The sequence below is a fragment of the Chenopodium album genome, chromosome 25, assembly GCF_948465745.1.
Source record: "Chenopodium album chromosome 25, dcCheAlbu1.1, whole genome shotgun sequence".
NCBI classification, from domain to species: domain Eukaryota; kingdom Viridiplantae; phylum Streptophyta; class Magnoliopsida; order Caryophyllales; family Amaranthaceae; genus Chenopodium; species Chenopodium album.
In genome coordinates, this window is record NC_137858.1 from 29,469,688 (window position 1) to 29,492,122 (window position 22,435).

The 22,435-nt window shown below is 34.4% G+C and overlaps 2 protein-coding genes across 2 annotated transcripts; both read right to left on the minus strand.

The window, feature by feature from the left end:
- Positions 1–1,174: 1,174 nt before the first annotated feature.
- On the minus strand, positions 1,175–1,747 carry LOC145613939 (uncharacterized). Its single transcript, XM_081668972.1, has one exon. The coding sequence runs from the start codon at positions 1,745–1,747 to the stop codon at positions 1,175–1,177; it is 573 nt and encodes a 190-aa protein (XP_081525098.1).
- A 6,834-nt stretch (positions 1,748–8,581) lies between these two features.
- Positions 8,582–17,129, minus strand: LOC145613940 (uncharacterized). Its single transcript, XM_081668973.1, has 10 exons — positions 16,860–17,129; positions 16,014–16,224; positions 10,512–15,359; positions 9,997–10,057; positions 9,783–9,869; positions 9,649–9,702; positions 9,150–9,207; positions 8,996–9,040; positions 8,823–8,885; positions 8,582–8,716 (listed from the first exon to the last, which is right to left on the minus strand). Exons 1-10 carry the CDS (start codon positions 17,127–17,129, stop codon positions 8,582–8,584), a joined length of 5,832 nt encoding a protein of 1,943 aa, XP_081525099.1.
- Positions 17,130–22,435: the final 5,306 nt, after the last annotated feature.

A 22,435-nucleotide genomic window follows, 5' to 3' on the forward strand; every position in this document is an offset into this window, starting at 1 on the left:
CAACACTTGACTTTTCACACTATCACTTCATTCGATTATGGTTTGACACAAAAGGTATTCATCACTGGGTTTGGTTTCGGGGAGACACAAATGGGTGTCTATTTTAGTTAATTTATTAGTGGAAAATTCTATACATAGCCCTTCGAGCTACGTATAAGCATTAAATATATACAAGAAAATCATATAAAATTAGAAAATCATAAAAAATATGAACACTAATTACACTGATTTACGCGTGTTTTTTGTCATGAATTTCTTATTTAATACAATTTTCAAGCGTGTATTTAATGGTTATATATAGCCCAGAGGGCTACATATGACATTACCCAATTTTTTTCATGTTATTCTTTTAAGAAGAGAAAAATAGATAAAGTAAAAAGCTTTGGACGAGAAAATTTTTGTTGTGAATGCAACACATGTAATTTAAGGATAACTCTGGTGATTACTTTATTATATAGTATAAACTAGATTTAAGCCTGTGATGCATGGATCCCTGTAATTTAACATTTAATATTCAATTGTAATAACAAAAATATTAATACATAATATTACTATTTATTTAAGCTTAAACAATTAAGGTTCACAGTTATATAAACACGGTATATTTTGTAAATTTTTTGTTTAAACAACAAAATAAACCAATTGTTGAAGAAAAATAGAAAGAAAATAAAATGTAAAGCTAAATGTATTTGTTTAACCAACTTTTTTTTCAAATTATGTACACGGTGAAACATATGATCCCAGGTGATAAGTTGCATAATTAAATAAGCCCCCTTAATTAGTTTATTAACATCCTTGCAAAATTAACACGTATGACTGACCTCTTAATTAATATCACCGTTCATTGCATTCAAGAATTTCATGGTATTTGAATTCTAGGTGGACTGAAAAAATACTGAATTAAAGTGGTGATAAATTTAATTATTAGATATGATCAATTTTGTTAACGTACTTAATCTTTTAGTCCAACAAATGATAAAAAAAAAAAGAGAAAGGATGTATTTTAGTTTCAAAGATTTTTTTTCTTATTATTTGTATCTAATCCAAAACTGATTTTTTTAACAACTGATATTATTTTTAATCAAACGTGTTTTCATAATTTTTTATTGTATATTTTATTATAATCACTTTCCGTATTTCATTTTTTTTTTGAAGCAAAGCCCGAAGGCAAATCTCATTCATTCATAGGGAACTCATGCTCTAAAATAGGAACAATACAACTAGGAAAATTCGAAAACCAAATACGATAACTAGAGTCCCGTGGCAAGCAATGAGCAAGCTCATGAGCCACTTTATTTCCCTCCTTACGAACGAAACTCCATGACACATACTCCAATAAACTACTCACATGATATATATCATCCAAAATAAGGTGTAGGCTACTTCCCCCATGTTCTTGTGATTTAATTGCATTAATAAGGCACAGGCAATCGCTCTCCACAATCAGCCTACTCTGACCGAACTCCACCGCAACCTGCAGCCCCAATAGAACGGCTTTGGCCTCGGAAATTGCAGGTTCCCAACGATCCTCCACATTCCAAGCAGCAGCAAGCTTCACCCTACCACTCGCATCCCTCACCACTGCCCCAACAGAAGCACTAGACCCCTCCATCGAACCACCATCAACATTGAGCTTACACACATTCCCTCTAGGAGGTTGCCACTTCTGCTTAGCAATGCTGCCCCTACACACCTTCCCCTCCTCATCTTTACTCAGATCCTTCATTAGCTTCGTGACATATTCCATTGAAAGTATCGGGTTGCAAGCTTCCCTCTCGAAAATCCACCTATTTCTAGCCGTCCACACGGCCCAACAGGTTGTCATTAGCAGACCATGTAGCGAGCTCTATAGATTCTCCAATAATACCACAGCCCAATTCGCAAACGCACAACATCTCTCCCCAATTTCCAAGTTCATCTCACATTTATCCCAAATCATTCTTGCTATAGCACAATCACGAATACAATGCAATTCAGTCTCTTCCATAACACCACACACACTACACGTAGGGTCGCAGCTCTGAATGCGCCTATTGAGCTCTTTCGAGGTGGGCAAAGCACCTCTACAAGCACGCCAAAACAATATTTTGACCCTAGGCGTAGTAGTAGCATTCCAAATTTTATTCCAAAGAGACGAAGGACCTGACGTAGCAGCTACATTCTCAACCTCACACTCACCAAAAGCCGCTCGATATGTCGACCAGACCGAGTACTCTCCGTTCTTCTCCAAGTCCCAACAAAGAGTGTCCTCCGGCAACCTAATGCTCAGGGGAATGCTAAGAATTCTATCCCACTCAAAAGCAAGAAAGAGCTCCTTAATGAGTGGGATATTCCACGAACAAGGTAAAATAATCTTCCTAGATTGGGTATTCGGAATCCAAGGAGTGTCCCAAATCTGAATATTCAAGCCATCACCTACTCTCCATCTAATACCCCTATTTAACACCCACTTAACACCCCAAATTCCACGCCATGTATAACTTGGGTTATTTCCAAGCTCCGAAGATAAATAATCACCTCCTTCATAATACCGAGCCTTCAAAATTCGAGAAATCAAACTGTTCGAGTACTTCACCAACCTCCAAGCCTGCTTCTCGAGAAGAGCAGCATTAAGGTACTTATAATCTCAAAACCCCAATCCCCCCGCTGCCTTAGGAGCACACAATTTCTTCCGAGCAAGTCAATGTATCTTCCTCTCTCCCTTCTTTTGCCCCCACCAAAAATTAGAAACCAATGATCGCAACTCATCACATAACGAAGACGGGAATTTGAACACACTCATCGCGTAGGTCGGAATAGATTGGGCAACCGCCTTAATCAGGACCTCCCGACCCGCCTTAGATAGCATTCCCCCCTTCAACCCTTGTAGCCTCTTCCACAACTTTTCCCGAACCCCCCTAGTAATGACCCTTTTCGATCTTCCCACAACCGTTGGAAGACCAAGGTACTTATCATGAATGTCCACCATATTCACACCTAATAAATTTGCCAACTCCTCCCTTTTCTCCACCAAAACTCCTGTACTAAAAGACACCGTCGTCTTCCCCAAATTCACCATTTGTCCCGACGCCATCTCATAAGTATGTAGAATCTCTCGAATTTTGTTCACTTCCTCCACATTTGCTTTTGAAAAAAATAATACTATCATCTGCAAACAACAAATGTGAAATTCTCGGAGCAGTTGACGCCACCTTAATACCATGTAAACTTCCATCCTCCATCGCCTTATTCAGTAAGCCAGATAAAGCCTCCGCACACAAAATGAAAAGATAGGGGGATAGAGGATCACCTTGTCGTAAACCCCTACTAGGAGTAAACTCCCCCGAAGGTGCCCCATTTATGAGAACTGAGAACGAGACTGAAGAAACACAATGCATAATACGATCCACCCAGAACTCTGCAAACCCCATCTTTAACATTACCGCCTCTAAAAAACCCTACTCAACTCTGTCATAATCTTTAGCCATATCTAGCTTCAAGGCTAAAGACCCTCCAGAACCCGCAGAATTTTTCATGTGATGAAACACTTCAAAAGCAACTAAAATGTTATCTGTAATTAATCTCCCTGGAGTAAAGACGGTTAGCTAACACTTTAGTAATTAACTTGTACACCACATTACACAAACTTATCGGACGAAACTCAGACATTTTATCCGATGCCTTCTTTTTCGGAATCAAAACAATAAATGTTTTATTTATCTCTCTATGAATAACATCACCACGAAGCACACCTAACACAAGAGACAACACAACAGGACCAACAATATGCCAATAAGTTTGGAAAAATAAACGACACATACCATCCGGGCCCGGGGCTTTCAAAGGTTGCATTTGTATAAGTGCCTTAAGAACCTCCTCCTCCTTGAAATCTACACAAAGCACCTCATTCATATCATCGGTTACCCTTCTGTCAATACCCACTAGAGCTTCATCATAGTTCACCGTTGGAGCAGCCGAGAATAATTGTTGAAAATAGTTTACCGCAACACCAAAAACCCCTTCCGCATCATCATGCCGCACCCCTTCTTCAGTGTCTAGGTGAGAAATCGAATTTTTCTAGTGCCTTTGATTCGCTTTTCGGTGAAAGAAGCTGGTGTTACGGTCCCCAGCCACTAGCCAGAGAGCACGGGAGCGTTGATGCCAATAAATCTCCTCAACGTGAAGGAGCTCAGAGATCTCCTTAACCACCTTGCGTCTTTCTTTCACTTGGGCAGCAGACCAACCTCCCTATTTAGCTTGCTAAGTTTCTTGCGCTTCTTTTGAATTTCTCTAAACACCTTCCCAAATTCCTTATCACTCCAAGACTTCAAAAATTCAGCACATATAGCCAATCTTCCTCCACCGAATTACCACCCACGAGCCACGCCTCCTCGATCACCCCTTCACATTTATCACTCCCCGTTCAAACCTGCTCTAGGCGAAATAATTTTTCTTGCCTACGAGTTCCATTATTCCCTTCATCCAAGACAAGTCTCAAAGGAGCATGGTCCGACCACTCACGGTCTAAATTGTACAGCTTAGCTTCGGAGAAAATATCCTTCCAACTCTAAGTCACTAAGGCTCTATCTAAGCGACATTGCACATTATCCTCACCAACCGGCCCATTATCATAGGTAAACTTGTAGCCTTCTGCAACAACGTCACAGAAATTGCAAGCATCAATAGCGTCTCTGAAATTATTCATTTGCCACAAAGCTCTATCCCTCTTTCCTTTCTTCTCTGAGTCATAAAGAATTTCATTAAAATCCCCTATGCATACCCAAGCTTCATCTCTTTGTGTAGCCAGCTCACACAAAAGTTTCCAACAAAGGTATCGATTCTGCACTTCCGGCCACCCATAGAAACCAGTAAGTCTCCACCTAATCCCATTCGTGCTAAAATCAAGAAGAACATCAATATGGTGTGTCGACATCGATTGGAGCTCCACCTTAATCTCTCTCAGCCACAACAAAGCAACACCACCCGACCTCCCACTACTATCAACAGAAACACCATCATACCCAGGCAATTTAGCACGAATTTTTGTCATCTCCCCACTACTCAACTTCGTCTCCATCAGAAAAATAAGAGACGGGGCCTCCCTCCGTACTAAGTTCCGGAGGTTATCAACTACATAGGTGTTGCCCAGAACACTACAGTTGATGCTTAATATATCAAATCTAATTTTTTACTATTAATTGAACGTAAAATTAATTTTGAAGTTTGATAGCATTTTTTTAATATATACAAACTAAAATAATTTGTTTTTTTTTCCTCATATTAAGATAAAATTTCAAATATAAAAAGATAATATTTTATTTTTATAATTTATTTAAACTTTTAATTGTAATCCTACTTGGTGCTTTACAAAAAATAATCCCACGTGGCATAATCCTACACGCAACGCTCTTAAAACACTAAACCTACCTGGCGCTCTAAGATTATATTTTTAAAAAATCAAAATCCTACGTGACTCCAAAAACTCGAAAAAAACTCCCTTTTATATATACTAGTTTTGTGCCTGGGCAATGCCTAGATAGTTAAAAGTTTAGAATAAACTTTTTGAATTGAAAATTAGACACGGTCATATAATCCCTTTTAATAATGCAAGATATTTAGACATATTGAACTAAAATTATATTTTATTGAACTGAAATTGTTTTCATTGAACCGAAATATATTTTACCAAAACTAAAATTAATTATGTTTTCCTGATTAAAACTTATTTTCACAGAATCTCTATTATTTTTGTAAATAAATTAAATATATTATAAATAAATCTTATTTTAAATACTTTTTAAAAAGATATTTGTGATGGAAATCGTACAAGATATTTATTAAAAGTTATGTTTAATTTTGTATATATTAAATATTAAAAGTATATTGATAATAAAACTTTATACAACATTTTTATCTTACAAAATCTATCCAAAATTTGTTTACTTAACATCATATGTGTCATAATAATACTTATTAGTCGTTTACGTGGCGCGACACTTAGTGAAAAACTGGAATGATAATTGTCGTTGTTTCGTGGCCTGGCTGCGAGATCGGCAATTTTTAGCTTGAATGTTAAATTCGATCATATAACCCCTTTTGATAATGTAAAATTTTTAAACATACTATATCATATCGCTTACATTTATATAATAGTGTACTTTTTTAGTTTTATTTGTAAATAGATATAATGTTGTTATTAACTTGATATTTTTTAATTGCACTTAAATTATTTCTAATGAACTTAAAGTATTTTTACTTAACTAAAATTATTTTTTCTTATTAAAACTTAATTTTACCGATTTTTTAATTTTTTTTTATTAATATATATATTATAAATGAATCTTATTTTAAAGAATCTTATAAAATGAATTTTATGATGGAAATAGCACTGAGTTTTAAGATATTTATTAAAAGTTATGATTAATTTTGAATATATGAAATATTAGAAGTATATCAATAATAAAACATTATACAACATTTTTATCTTTAAAAAATTTATCATTCTATGTGTCACAATGATACTTATTTGTCGCATAATGGCTCAACACTTGGCGAAAAACTGAAATGTCAACTGTCGCTACCTCGTAATCTAGCTACGAAACTGGCTTTATATATTAGTGATATGATATGATATATTAGATTTTTCTTGAACAGATAAAGTACTTCGTTATTGGCAAAGGATGCAGATTTTTTTTTTTTTTTTTTTTTTTTTTTTTTTTTTGGTGGTGTTAAACTATATACTATAAGCATATTAAACAAAACCTTTGTTTTTTTTGATGTTTTTTCAATATATACATAGCTTTCCTCCAAATCATACGATGTTTCGCAAGTTGTTTTAGCTTCAAAGTTAATGTCATCATCAATGGTCTTAGATCATGTTGTTTAAGGGTATGATCTCATATCAAAAGAAAACTCTACCAATTAATGTAAAGTAACTCCAAGCAGAAAAAGTTCCCAACTATAGAATTTAGAAAAAGTTCCCAACTATAGAATTTACATTAATACAAAATACTCAAATGAACTATAATTACTAGATACATACATTAATCCAAAACATACTCTAGTCATTTGCCAACTACATTTCATCCTAGATACATACATCATGGTAATTTTTTTACATCCTCTAATACGTTAATACACCAAAATACTCCAATCAAACAGAAACCGAAAAGGTGCATTGATCTCTTAAAGCTCAAAAGCAAACTGTAAATGCTCCGTTTTCAGTTTTCTACAAGTCATTAAAACTACTTCAAAAGTGTTAAGCATGTACATTGGCACCTACAAAAAAATGTTGATGAAAGATTAGAGTACAGCCTGTATACAACTTTAACAACATTACAATTTCGTTAAAATAAAATAAACATTAAAAATCTGGAGTTGGGATGGAAGAGTATATAAACCAAAGGATCTGAGTACGTTTCAAAGAGTTGATGATATTATCAATCTTTACCGTGCTTAAGAATTTAAGTTGTGGTTTCTAGATAGGGAGTACATAGAACTAGAGTTCTGAAACGAGCAATAACAAGTTTCTAGTAGTCATTTTCCTAGTCTTAATACCACCCCATGAAAAATGGAATGAGTTATTGTTTTGTCATAATAGAATTTTTATACTTTATTTTTGAGGGAATTGTTAAAAATGAAAGAATTTACTTTACATTCCAAATCCAAATTTCCTACAAGTCTATTTTAATGACAAACTTCCTAACATCAATTTAGAATGGACTAAAAATCTAAAGTGATTACAAAGAACGAACTTCCTACCATTATTGTGAAACTGTGGAATTGAACTAACATTTTTCAAAAAGTTATACAAACTGAAAGAATTTATAATCTATTTTTCTTCAAAAATATCAGATGACCTTCTCTATGATGATGTAGATGATCAATAACCTTCAAAATCTTTATCAAGTATTATTAACATAACTAGTATGTGGTCCAAGGCTCCAAACAATGCCTCACATAGTCACATTAGTGTTTTGAATGTTATAATGTATTAATTGCATTCCAAAATTTAAACTACGACAGCTACTTAGTGAAAACAGCAAAACAGGGATACATATGAATTGAGTGAAATCATAATTAAAAGATTGGTAAAATGGAAAGGCTTCTAACTCATTTCTAGTAGGTCTTGAATTCAAACTCTATAATAACGGCTGTTTATTATGGAGTAACATAAATAAATGTTCATAATTGAATGAATGACATGATATATATTTCTAGTGCTTGAGAGGGGTGCCACGTGACATGTATATTTACTTTCATACCTTGCTCTAATGGAGGTCATCACACACTCCCCAAAAAAGGATGACCTTTGAAATCCATTTCAGCCTTCAAAAGTGAATCTAGTACGGAGATTTCTGGATGAAATAAGAGTGATCGCACATAGTGAGTTCCAGGGAAATCTGAGCTTTCTTTATATATAAAAGAATTGATGCAGAAATTGGTATATACTAGTGACTCATGACAAAAAAATCATAGCATTCTCCTTTAATCACATAGTTTAAATTCTAGTATCTTTTCCATAAATCAGAAATTAAGCAGAGAATACATGACTGATCTCAATTGTAACTTACCTTCAAACATGTGATCAGGAGAGGTTAAGCTACTCCCTTATCCTCACTGTTTCCCCATCCACACTATGATCGGTGGGTGACTCCTCCTCATCCACACTACGATCAGTAGGTGACTCCTTCACATCCACACTACGATTACATTGTGATTCCTTCATATGTGTCTCCTAATATTCATCCTTTCAATTAAGAAACTGTTTGACAATGTAATAATATAAATTGTAAATAATAAGTGAGCTACTAAAAGGGTATTACTGTTATCCTGTAGTATACTTGCACAGCTTTTTCATATTCAGCCTTTTTCTTCTCTGTGGCTATGATGTAGGGAGCCTTTTCCTGGATCAAAGTTCATAAAAGTTTTCAGAATTATATTTGGGCAAGTTATACATATATATCACATTCCATATATCAAATAAATTCGTGTAAAGTCTTATCCTTCAACTCACAAGATCAGACATGGTTTTCCACTTCTCTGAAGCGGCTTTGGGGACCTTACAACAAAACCAAACATAGAATAACAGATTAAAAGTAATTAAGAACTTAGAAAAACAGGATAGCATAGAGTTCCACGAAGATATAGATTCTATGAGAAATGCTTACATCACCAAATGACTTATTATTAGGGTGCTCCAGTTTGTATTGCTTCCTAAACTCCTCCCTTTGTGCAACAAAGAGAACACAATATGTTTAATCATTTATGTAGAACAACCCCGAAAAAGATAAAGAAACGAAGTAAGCAAACACTGAAGTTTAAGCTATACATGGGAAATATTATTTCTTTTGTGATACGATACACCAATTTGTTGAATGTAGACATCTTTTTTCAATCATTTCCAACAGTCCAACACAAAGTAACTACAAACATTGTGACAATTTGATGTTTAATAAGTATCACTTCTATCTCCTAAGCTCATATTCTTTATCACATATTAAGTACAGTTCTCAAATTTTTTTTACAGTTCTCAAAGAAAATCCACATACATCAACATAAATTGTTATTTGAACTCTAAGTTCATGCTCCTCATGATTTGGTGCAACTGTGCAACTTCCATGAGTAAAATTTTAATCAAATTCATAAAAGCTACTAAGTATATGATACCAAAAGGAATCCACATCAACACAAGCAATTTTAATGTTATTCTGAATATCTATACTGCAGATCAGAAATTATATAGACAGATAGATATAAAGATACATTTTTTTTTTTTGAGGGAAATATATAATGATACATACATGAATGTGAAAAAGGACGACGTAACAGGCCTCTTTGGCTTGATGGGAATAGGATCACGAGCTTCCTCTTCTATTCCAAATGACAACCTGTACAGCCAACAGGCCAGGCAGCAGAGTTACATGTCAGTGAAAGCAAAAAATAAAAGAATGAGAGACATAACATAGCACAATTTTATTATTTTTTTTTTTAATTTTTTTTTTTACAACCACTTACAATCTTTTTCCATCTGCTTTTGTGAAATTGGATTCTGGTGATCCTTCATTTTCAGCTGCCACTGCAGATAGACTCATATGTTAAAAATATGAAATGCAGGAATGACTTCCATCTCAGCAGTTGGGAAAAATACTTTTCTTCTCTACAAGTAGTAACAGCTATGCGATAACCTTACTTGTAGAACAACTAAAAAAAAAATACTACATATTCACTTCAATTACTGAAAATGCCCTTATGAGAGTTTATACTTTCCAGTATGTTAAATTGTCAATGCTCCTTGAAAGTAGAGGGGAGGAAAAGTAGCAGAGCAATGAACCATAGTGAATATGTGCACCCGAGTACTATAGTACTAAGGCCCTGTTCTGATTGATATATTTTATGAGAGAAGGAAATTAAGAACTGAACTGAAATGAAATGAAAATAATCTGAAGAGAACACACCCTTAGATTCACTTATTTACTATATGCTTTCTCACAACCAAAAACAAAAGAGCTAGCAATAGAGATGTCAAATACCTATGTCATTCAACTTTCTTCTCTTTACACTTTGAGGGACACTTGGGGTCACAGGAGCCAATAGCTCCTGCTGAGTTAAGGCCCGTTTCCCATGATCTGCAGCATACAAGCCTCCCACTAAAGGAAAAATTGTAGCAAGAAACTCTCCGTCTTCCGCTACAATCTCAATATTCTCTTTGGCAAGCAAATACTGAATTGAGTGCTCCTGAAACTCAAACAGAAAACCCATCTGGATAAGATTCCGCAGGTCATTTACAATGACAGCTCTCTCTTCCGGAAGCAATCCTTCTGCAATTTCTGTAGCAAAGGAACTCACGAACTCTGCAGTAGTCTTCTGGAATTCAGTAAATGTGCCATCGATGAATAACCGCTTGGATTTTTTATCCCAATGGACTAACTTAACAACTTCTCTCTCAAGGCATTTTTCAGCTGTCAGAAGCAATTTATAAGAGACTTGTACGTTATCATTGCTTCCAAAAACAGAGAGAGTAAGCAAAGAATTTACTGCTTCATGTCTACTCTTGGTGGATAAGTGAATCTTACAGGCAAGGAAGCCCAATATTATTTCAATCAGGCCTTTAACAATCACCTTCTTCTTCAGCTCTACTTCAGTACATAGAGCTGAAGATGGCATAATCTTAACACTGCATTTCACGCACTCAGAGATTTTTCTCACCCCAATCACATTGTAGACTGCACATAATTTAGGTGGGGAAACAGAAGAGAGCACATTTCCCCTAGGTAGCCACACATATAAAGGCGAGCCTTCGGAGCCAATGAACATCTTCTTAAGCAACAAATTATCTGGAATAACCACAAGTTCTCTGTTAACTAAGACGATGTTCCCATCTAGCAACGATGCAGGTACCTTGGCCAATTTCTTCTTAAGAGTATCCTCCATTTCCTGATTCCAGTTCTTGAGAATATAACTCCAAAAGAAGCAACATTCAGTTTCTAAGAGTGCAAGGGTCTCCCTAGCCTCCCAAAGGCTCCATAATTGCAAGTAGTGATTTGTTGAAGGACATTCCAAGACTCGAAAAGCAGAGTTGAAGAAGGGAAGCAACTCTTTTTCATAAAATCTATCCAAAGAATACAGAATAGGTGCAAAATGATGGGCTTTGTCATGAAGCACACACAGCTTAGAATCCACCCACATTCCCTCTGTAGATGATTCATTTGAAGGAATCCAAATCTGCAAACTTGCTGATTCCGGTGAAACAGGTTTCCAATTAAATTCCTTGAGAAAACGATATATCCGTTTGATGGGAGGAGTTTCGGAGAATAATGGAAGAGAGAGTGATAGAGCTAAGCAGACCTCTTCAAGATCGACCTTAACCCCAATTTTTTTAAGTGGATCAATATAAGCAGACATATCAGTTCCATAGTATTTATTATTTATGAAAGGAGCATCTGTCAGCTCAAGCAACTCATTCCAAGCAAACTGGAAAAGGAGAGTATCCTTTGGCAATTTATATCCACAGCTTGTCATTAGGAGCTCACTTTTCATCATGTTGTCAATGAAACTGTTAAGAAAAGAGGGACCATTTTCATCGGCCATCAAAATTTTCAAGCATTGTAGCAATGAAAGTGTGCCTTCAGCTGTCAAAAGTCCTTGTTCAATCGGCCTTTTCAGCCCTTTAGCAACAAATATAGCCCCTTCTTCTAAGCTACTCAATACACCCAGCATCTTCAGCTCTTCTTTAAAACCATATATTTCAATTCCGTAGAAAGAATCATCAATGAGAGGAAGATCCACAAAGAATGAAATAGATGCCCACTTTGAATTAAAAAGAATAGATTCTCCAGGCTTCTGGTGTCCATGTCGAGTTTTTAAAAACTCCTCCTTAATTAAGCATTCACACAAATCTGCTAAAATACAAGACTTAGTTTTCCTCAACTCTTTGATGCAATGCAACAGCTTAATGAAAAGATCGGGCGCAACAGATGATGACAAAAGGGACTTCAATTTACTAAGGACTATCTTCAATACATCTCCAAGATCAACGGCAACTCCAATGGCTTTAAGTTCATCCACATAAAATTGGATTCCTTCCCCATAGAAAGTTTCATCTATTATTGGAACTTTGACAATTTTCAGCAAACAGGCCCAGTCTGATTTATCAAGAATTGTGGCTGAAGGGCATCTAAAACCAAAGCTTGTTTTCAACCAAGGAGTACTGCTGACTTTCTGCCTAAATGGTGCAGCTGCAGACTTCATGTTTTTTAGGCATTTAAGTACAAAGTAACCACAGTCAGAAGTCTTGGATAAAGGGTTTTCTGGAAAAGAAAGATTCTCTGCAGCCAAGGAATACACCCCCAATCCAAATTCAAGACCTAGAAGCTTAAGTTCATCAAGATAAGAATGAAGTTTGCGCCCATAAAACTTCCCATCGACTACTTGTAAACTTGTTACCAAATGTGCAGCAGCTGCCTCTGAATCTGATTCAAATAACACAGAACCCCTAGGAGAGGCGTAGCATTTATAAGTTTTCAGCCATCTGGCATTACTCATAGTGTTTATCCATTGCTCATCTAGCATTTTTCTTTCCTTCAAGAAGCCAATGAATAGAAGAAGTGAGAACGCTTCCTCTCTTTTCATGGTAGTAGAAGACAAAAGCTTGAAACGATCCATGATAATCTTCTGCACCCCATTTATCCCACACTGAACACCAAGAAACATCAACTCATCTATATATAACCTGATCTGATCACCATAAAAATTTTCTTCCACGATGGAGAAACCACTTAGAACGTTTTTCATTAGTTCTAGTATTGCCTTTCCGCTTTCAGTAGGAATTGTGCAACTACTTGGACAGTCGACTCCAGTTTTTGTCTTCATCCACTTGCCAGAACGAATGCTTTCAATAAACTTTTCTGGCATGTTTTCACCTCTGGTTCGGTGAAATCTAATCCAGTCCAACAGCAAGAAAGCCTGCTCACTAGTCATTAGCGAAGATGCTACTTGAAGAGGCAAATTCGGAAGAGATATCTCAGGCAAGTCTCGGGCTGCAGCATGGAGTGTCAGAAATCTGAGAAGCATTTTATCAGGAGTATTCTCAGCAGCAAACTGACCATTTGCAGCATAAGTTTCCGATAAATCAATATAGTTTTCTTGTCTGAACAGATTATTTGGTCCAAATAGCTGAGCCCATTTACTCCCTGATGCAGTCACAAGAGTCTCGGTTCTTTGGACCCTTACACAGCCAGAGCCATCTATGACAGGTAGCGATCGTGCAATTGAAGAAATATCAGTGTCTGTCAAGAACTTCTTTTCCTTACAGTGATAGAGAAAGTGAGCCAACATAACCACGCCATTTGAGTCCCCTTTATGCGCTACGTAATCACAAAGCATGGAGCTATATTCCAATGCTGAGCAAGTTTTTACTCCAGCACACGACAACAACCAATTGGAAACCTTTTTACCCTTTGGGTGCCTTGTCAGAGCAACCTGGGTAGAATTAGGTAAGAAGAAAATTGGGCAGCCAAACTGAATATTGCATTTTTGCAGCCAGACGTGAAGTTCCTTCTGTACGCAGTATTGAATCTTGAATTTCTTATTTTTTTTCAAAACAATACTGCACCAATCAATCTCACTCTTCTCATTGATCATCTTTAATATAGGACAACTCATTATATACTGAGTTATGTACCGGCTAATAAAATACAAGAGATCAATATAAATATCATCATTTGAAGCTTGGGACATAAGATTGCAAGCAGTAATGCATTTTTCATACCACGTATGTTGATTGCGGATACCAAGAAAGTCTAGACTTGGCCTATACTTATCTTGATCAAGAGAAGAATGCACAGGACACATTTCCAAGGAAGAAAGGCCAGCTAAAGAGGTCCCTGATTTGTTCATCTTATTCAAAATATTCTGAAATCTAGGGTAAATGGTAACTGCTGAACTAGGCTTGCAAAATGTTTTCTGATTATTGAACGTTTTACAAGGAACAATTACAGCATCACAAAGCTTCATTCTGATTGTTTCTCTGATATTATTGAATTCTTTAAATGGTGAAGCATGAGATGGCAAGAACATAAAGGCCTCGGCGACACCAAACAAAGGTGATCCTTGTTTGACACAAGACATAAAAGCATTGACAAATGCCACAGGTACACATTCAAGAATTCCCTGATTCCATTTACTGTCAAAGACAATAGATTCCCGTGAGGAAGCAAGGATGAAATCAGCTTGAACCACAAAGGGAAATTTTGTCACCATAGAAGTAGGGAGGAATGCAAAAACACCAACCAAAGAAGTGCCCCTTCTCAGCCTCCTGCCAAATGGAAAGGCAAGTGACAAAACCCATTCTTTTACATCCGTTCTTCCACTGACTTTGGCTTGATCTGTCACAGGAAACGATTGTCTCCACAAGTAATATTTGCACTTCTCTTCAGGAGCATCTGCCTTCTCCTTCACTGAGAGATGAATAACTCGTGAGTCTGCATCTTTATCTCTTGAAACCTCATGATTGGTTTCACTGACTATTGATATTGCAGTCACACTGTCAGTTTTCTTCGGACCACTGCAGTTCTCATGGACATAAAGCCTTCTCAATTTCGACAAAAACAAAAGTAGCTCAGGGTGAAGAGATGACAGTTCCTTTTTTACTGGATTCACCTTGTCAGGCTTTAATGGCAGGATAATTGTCGTCATTGGCAAGATCTCTGACCCATACACAGTTTGTATTTTGGAAACAATAGATTCATCAGAAATCCACTGAGGCACTATGTATCCAATACCACACTCCTTGTCTGGCTCTTCAGAAAATTTTACCTTGTAACCATTGCTAATGATATGAGGGAATTTACTTACTAAGAAAACACTTTTAAATCCAATACCTGCAGTAAGCAATAATCAAATTAATACTACTATAATATATTGAGAACATTTAGGTTTTATTTGTGGTAAAAATAAGCAGAATTTGCACATACTATATAATTATGCAAGAAGTAACATCTAATCCTGGAAATATATATAGGTTAAGTGCTTAAGCAATGATAAGGACAAGAGTAAGCATAGACTGCATGGTCATTTAACCAAGACAAACAAGTATTTATTGACCTATATAATATTCGGAAATTTATCTAGTCATTAAGACTTGACAATCGGCCATTTCTCAAGGTAATAAGGGGGACAGAATGCCCTGCCAAAGCTCCCCTTTTTCCTGAAAAATAAAACCTCAAGACTCCGAGAACTCAACTAATTGTGTGTGCTATGGCTTCTTAGTTGGATTAACATTTCCAATTCTAGTAACATTTATATATTTAGCATGCATCCGCAAACAGTTCTTAAGATACATTGGAAGGCATTTTTAAGGTGGAGAGCGGGGCCACTACTCCACCATCTCAACCTCATAGATTATACGAAGTATTATAATTTGGAACAGTAAAAAATTTGCCCAGACTCTAATACACTATAACACTGCATAATTAGAATTTAGAAGTCTTGTATTAAAAAGGAGTGATTAAAAAATTTGTAGTCATTATTGTTACCTTTTTCACCAATGAAGCCTTTACTTCTCTTGCCTTTCTTAGTGGATCGACCCACACTACATATGGACTCCATGTTTTGCTTCGAAAAGCCAACTTCATTGTTGAAAATTAAAAGGGTCTGTTTGGCTCCACTACTAGTGATATCTTGAGTTGTCAACGCAAACTCAAGAGTTGGTTCAACATTGTCTTCATACTGATTATCCTCTGCATTCTGTTTTTTTTTTTTTTTTTTTAACATCAAAAAGTCATTGATTAAAATCCCATCATCTTTGAAAATCATAAACAAAACTTGCCAACATTAAAATCATTATTACAAAACACAAAATTTACCACTCTTTAAACAGCAAAAGATCACTATATTTAGCATATTATATACTTCCTATGTCCTATTTTTAGATGACTCACTTGAGACATTACACTACTCTGTATTTATCTTAGGCTCGTAAGATAATATATAATCACATAAATTATCTTATCCATCAAGGCACACGCACCGATCGACGTGTAATTTTGACATGCATTCTTAAATTAATACCTACTTTTTTAAATGCTTATCAAACACCCAGGCACTCGTTTACAAGATCCATAATTTGACAATTCAAACCAAACATATTTATCGATCGGTGTATAATTAATATAAATATTTCAACTTACTCCGTAATATATCTACATCTAATTATCTTAATAGATAAAATAAAATAGAAAAACATAGATTAAGACAATCTTGCACTTAATTGGAAACTGAAAACCCTAGTTAAATTAAATAATTGAACATCTTCAAATAATAAAAATAAATAAATAAATAAATAAAAGTGCATGTTACAAATACACAAAGTATGAATAAACCTGGATAAGTTCCATGAGAAAATGAATGTCCTTGGTGTAAAGTTCAGCAGAAAGGCAAGTAACAGCATGATGCAAGTCTTGAGTAAGTGGGTTTGGCTTTTCGGAACCAATTGAGAATTTATTCTTCCGCAATTCATTTATGTGATCTCTTGCTGCGACGGAGGCGAAAGCAGATGCAATGCCGGAGGTAATGGCGGTGGCGATGGCGGTGGCAACGATGTCATCATCAACAAGGTTACTACGTTTTTGGCCCGTATTAGTTGTTTGCATGGTAGTTGTTCAAGTATAGAGTTTAAGGGTTTGTGTTTATTATTACAGTAATTTGGAGAAGAGACTAAAAATGGTGAAATTGATCATGAGTTACGGAGTATTGTTTACTGCAAGTAGGATTTGTTAGGATTGATTTGACAAGTCAGGAAGAGTGTTGGAAAAAAAAGATGTGCTGATTTTCTTTTGTAGTACACTCTACCATCTACAACTCACTAGCAGAACAGCGGAGAAGTAAGGAGTCACCCTTGGCTCGCTTATCAAAGTTTGAAAGTGTAATGATGACAATAAAAAAAAAAGCTATATTGCACCCTCCGATCATTTGCTTATTTAATTAACAAATCACTATTTGCTCATTTGTATACTTTCTCTGTTATTTTTCACTTGACTTGTTTTTCATAATTTTTAACAATCTATAACTTCAATTTTTCATAAGTAAAAATCATAAAAGTTATATATTGTGACAGTACTTATTGAGACAAATTCAAAAAGATCCTACACGAATATATTTTCCTTACATATTATTCATAAAAGACGGTCAAAAAAGGGGTGGTGAATAGTGTAAAAGTCAAAGCGGGTCAAGTTATAAAGAATGGAGGAAGTATTAAATAAATAAATCACCTCGGATATACTATACAATTGAGTATACAGAACATGTATTGGTCGTTACAATAGTAATGTTATATTTATAAAAGTAAATTTAAGGAAAATTGTAAACAAAAAAGAGTTTTATTATGAAACATTTTATCAATACCTATTTAATAACATATTTTATGATAAGATATGTTGTTATTATTGTGTCATAAAAAATTATAGTCAAAGTTGATGTAAGGGTAGTAAACAAAAGTCCAATGTCTCAGTGATTCTAGTTGTAATTTATAAGGAAAAATTATATTAAGTGTGATCTAGTTATATTCGTAATAAGGTGTATTTCATTGATATGTAATTTTCATAATATTTTCTTTACGAAATTAAAGATATTTAGCAATAAAAATTCACATACAAAACAAATGTTCATATCTTATTAAGTCTGAAATAAGTAATAACGTCTTGAAATAAGGTGAAATAAACATGACCTCACACGTACATGATTATTTGATTTGATTTACTTCCTCCGTGTTATTAGATACATTACTTTTAAATTCGCAAACTCCTACGAATTTTTCAAATAGATAGAGGTAGTAATAAATAATAAAGAGAGCTCATGTGATATATACAGAGTTAAAACAGAATTTATCCCTACCTTATAAAAAGTGGGAGAATAATCTTATGAATAGTGTTATGACATATATACCCTTCAAAATGTTTATTTACCTTCATATCCCCATTAATGATCGTCTATATCTCTCTATATGCATTTTCCCTCATGTAATTAGTACTGTTTTTCCTCTTTCTTACTCATAAACTCATAAGCGCCACTTTCTCTCCTTCCTCCTCTACCTTTGTATACTCTTCTCGGCTGAAGCAAACTGTTAGTTCTCCATTGAATCGCATACCGAGCTCTTTACCAAGCATTTATTTCAACTTCTCCTCATTTTCCCACCTCTGTTCACTGTGTCCATTAAATAGAAAATTCCTCATCTCTGTTCACTATCTTTCCACAATTTCAAATATAAATCAATGACAAGGAAGGACCTTTTTGCAATCGACGAGCTGGAAATGGCAACGCTGAGGGATGGGCGGAGGAGGCGGTGGAAGAGGGCGGCTGAATTGTTGGGTGAAAATAAAGTTACTGATACTTGTATATCTACATCTATCTTTCAAATAACCTCACTATGTGGTAACTATCACTGATCAATGAATTGACACTATGTCATACACTAAACACATGATTCGGTGCATGATTTGCTATTGTTCACTTATGAAATGATACAGAGGTAGATGCAGTGGTGTATATAGGATTTACGTATAGGATATGCACAAAAAAACCAAACCCATTTTCCATTAGGCTAATTAAGCTATATCTTATTTGGTTACTTGCTATAAAGAAATTTTTTTTAAAAAAAAAACTAAGCTATGTCTTTTATTCATTGACTACTAAATATTAATTAATCTAAATAGATGGGAAAATAATATATTAAAGAAAATAACATTGACTAGGAAATATGACTCATAAAGGTGAAAAATTATCAAGAAGGAAAAAAAAAAAAATTGGAAAAAAAAGGTTAAATAGTGGGAATAGCAAGATTCGAACCATAGACTAATTAATTAACAAGCCATAACTCCTAGGAAGTGTCAAAAACCAGCTAAACTAATCTTATTACTTTGCATAAATTTTGCTTCATATAATTATAAATAATTACTTAGGGCTATGCACTTGCATACCCTTAATGTAAGCTGTATCCGCCCCTACGTAGATACTAATGGGTTTTATTTCAGCGAGTTCAGAGAGTTCGGTGAAGAGGTTTTCCGATAATGGGCCAAATGGGGAGCCAACGTACACTAATCGTTCTTAAAATTTAAAATGGTTGCTACTCTACAATGCTTACTGTTTAGTTGACTTAATCTTGAAATTGTCATGTGCTCTTTTGTTATAGCATGATCAAGATGTATGGGGTATAGAATGGACCTCAAATATGAACAAAATCATGACTATCACTCATGATCAAAATTAATTAGATGGATGAATTTGAAAGATTTACTCAATTAATAAGAAATTATATATAAAATGGAATAATGAAGTTTAACATGTTTGTTATTTAATGGAGGTTATAGTTTAATTGCATGAAAACTTTATCAACTGGACAACTAAAAGGTTGTTTGTTTGTGTGTTATAACATTGATAACAATGTCCTTAATAACAATGTCCTTCACAACAATCCATCATAGTCCATTTATTTAACAAATTATTTTACCCACAAAAACCAATTTCATGAAGACTTTAAACACAAACCAATATAAACATCAAGCAAGGGCAAGCCACTCCACGCACATAGCGCGTGTTGGCTGCCCTAGTTATGCATCTAAAAAAATGGAGAAGTAATAAAGTTTGGTTTGATTTGAGTTGGTCAACAATATTCTAGTCTAATCTTATTTGATGCATTAATTTTTCTAATTTCACCATATTTTTACACTAATTTATATCTAAAAAATCATCAAATTACATAATTCATCTCATTGTGTAATTTTCAAAAAAAAGAATTATATAATACTATGCATATATAAAGTATTCCCTCCGTACTATAAATACTTAAAGTTCTAATCTAGTGTGACCGTGTTTGAATTTGTCAATACATAATACTCCCTCTATACCTCAATATGTGTATCACTAAGGGCCTGTTCATATTTACTTAATTTCAGTTCAGTTCAGTTCAGTTCAGCTCCAATCAGTTCAGTTCAGTTCAGTTCCAATCAGTTCAGTTCAGTTCAGCTCTTAATTTCCCTCTCACATAAAATATTCATTTCAGCTTAATTCAGTTCAGTTCAGTTCCAATCAGTTCAGTTCAGTTCAGTTCAGCTCCAATCAGTTCAGTTCAGCTCAGTTCAGTAAATATGAACAGGCCCTAATATAACATTATGCATATACTTCACATTATCGACGTGAAATTTTACTTGTATATTAAAGCCAAATGTTAGTATCAAATGTATGTAAACTAAACTTTTGTTGGATTTTTAGTCTAAATGTATACTTGTATTTTTCATCATATTAAACCTATATCTATCTATACTTATATCTATACTTATATATTAAAAAGTGTTCCTAATACATAATATGCTCCACGTGGCACCTTTTTAAAGTTCGACATGTCAGCAATATGTACGTGCCACATGTCACTATAAACATGACATGTCACCTTCACAACATGTATTAGGTTTGCGTCTAAAAAATTCTTATAACAAGACTTGAACTCAAGACCAACAACTCTTATGTTACAAGTCTTACCATCTTAGCCATTTAATAATTGTGTTTTTTATCCAACAAAATTAAAGTTAACTTAGATATGTTAATTGGTGTTTTATTATACTATTTGTTTCTATTATGTAATGATTGAGTTTGGCAACTAAAAAATGTTTACATCAAGACTTAAACTCGAAACAGCAAGTACAAACTAGCAACGCAGGGCATCGCTCGGGCCACACACTAGTTCTATATTAAAATGCGTTCCTAATACAAGATATATGTGTCACGTGATACCCTTCACATGTAAAAGCAAGCCACATCATCTATTATACTGTAGATGTGTTTCAAAGGCAACAAAAATGTTTAAAATAAGGTTTGAACTCAATACCAATAACAAATGAAGTAATGTTCTTACCACCTTTGCTATCTTTTAATTATGTTTCAATACACAATTATAATACACAAAAGGAAACTTGGCTTAAAATAATACCAACTATTAACCGTGTGTGCAAAATAATACAACATCAACTATTTGCTATCAACAGTACAACCTTTTGTACTATATGTGCAAAATGACACGTGACCACCAGAGAAGACATTTTAAGGAATAATCCGTTCATATTCATTATTATATTATTTTTATATTTTTTTTAATATTAAAGTATTTGTTTTCAAAATACATTTTATGTTAATAATTTCAATTTACCCAAATTAATAATGCTCCGTCCCTTTGTTAGGCTAGTAAATTAATTTCTGTAGAGAATTTTTATTTTTACTATCAAACCACTACAAGAAAGGTGTCTTTTCGTAGCGATTATTTTGTAGCGATTGTACATTCGCTACAATATGCAAATATGTTTGTGAAATAATTAAGGAAGTCGTATCATTTTACAATCGCCATGGTTTTCCCATATAAAATCGATATGGAAAACATAATAATACATATCCACACTATTTTTACACATTTATAAAATTTTGAGAAATCGTATCACTTACAATCGCCACTAAATCCCAAAAATCGATACGAAAAGCCTTTTCTACACTAGATATATAAATATTGTTTGACAAAGAATACATAAAATATGTCATAGCTTATTGGTGAAACATTTAATATAAGAGTTTGAGGTTGCATGTTCGAATCTTGTAAAGATCATATGCATGCTTTTTTTTTTTTTTAAGAAAATGAGTTCAACATTTATAGCGATTGTAATCGCTACAATAATCACCACGATTGGATGTAGTTTTTCGTATCGATTATTGAGGCCAACCCCAGCGATATTGAAAACCACTACTAAAGGCTAAGGCAACGAGGGATATTGTATCGAATGACCATTCGTTGGGAAAACTTTTTGTTGCAATTACAATCGATACTAAAAGTTAAACTAATCACTACGAAAAGGTTATTTTCTTGTAGTGAACAAAAGTTAATAGGGTATTCAAATGCATATTATATTGATATAATTAGTTT

Bases quoted from the DNA above. Each gene is read 5' to 3' on its own strand.
- LOC145613939 (XM_081668972.1), bottom strand. From the start codon at position 1,747: ATGGAATATGTCACGAAGCTAATGAAGGATCTGAGTAAAGATGAGGAG.
- LOC145613940 (XM_081668973.1), bottom strand. From the start codon at position 17,129: ATGCAAACAACTAATACGGGCCAAAAACGTAGTAACCTTGTTGATGAT. The intron at 9,208-9,648 runs GTATCATATACT...TGTTGCACAAAG, and splicing joins GTTGATGTGGATTCCTTTTG to GGAGGAGTTTAGGAAGCAAT. The intron at 8,886-8,995 runs GTGAGTTGAAGG...ACTTTGATCCAG, and splicing joins GGAAAACCATGTCTGATCTT to GAAAAGGCTCCCTACATCAT.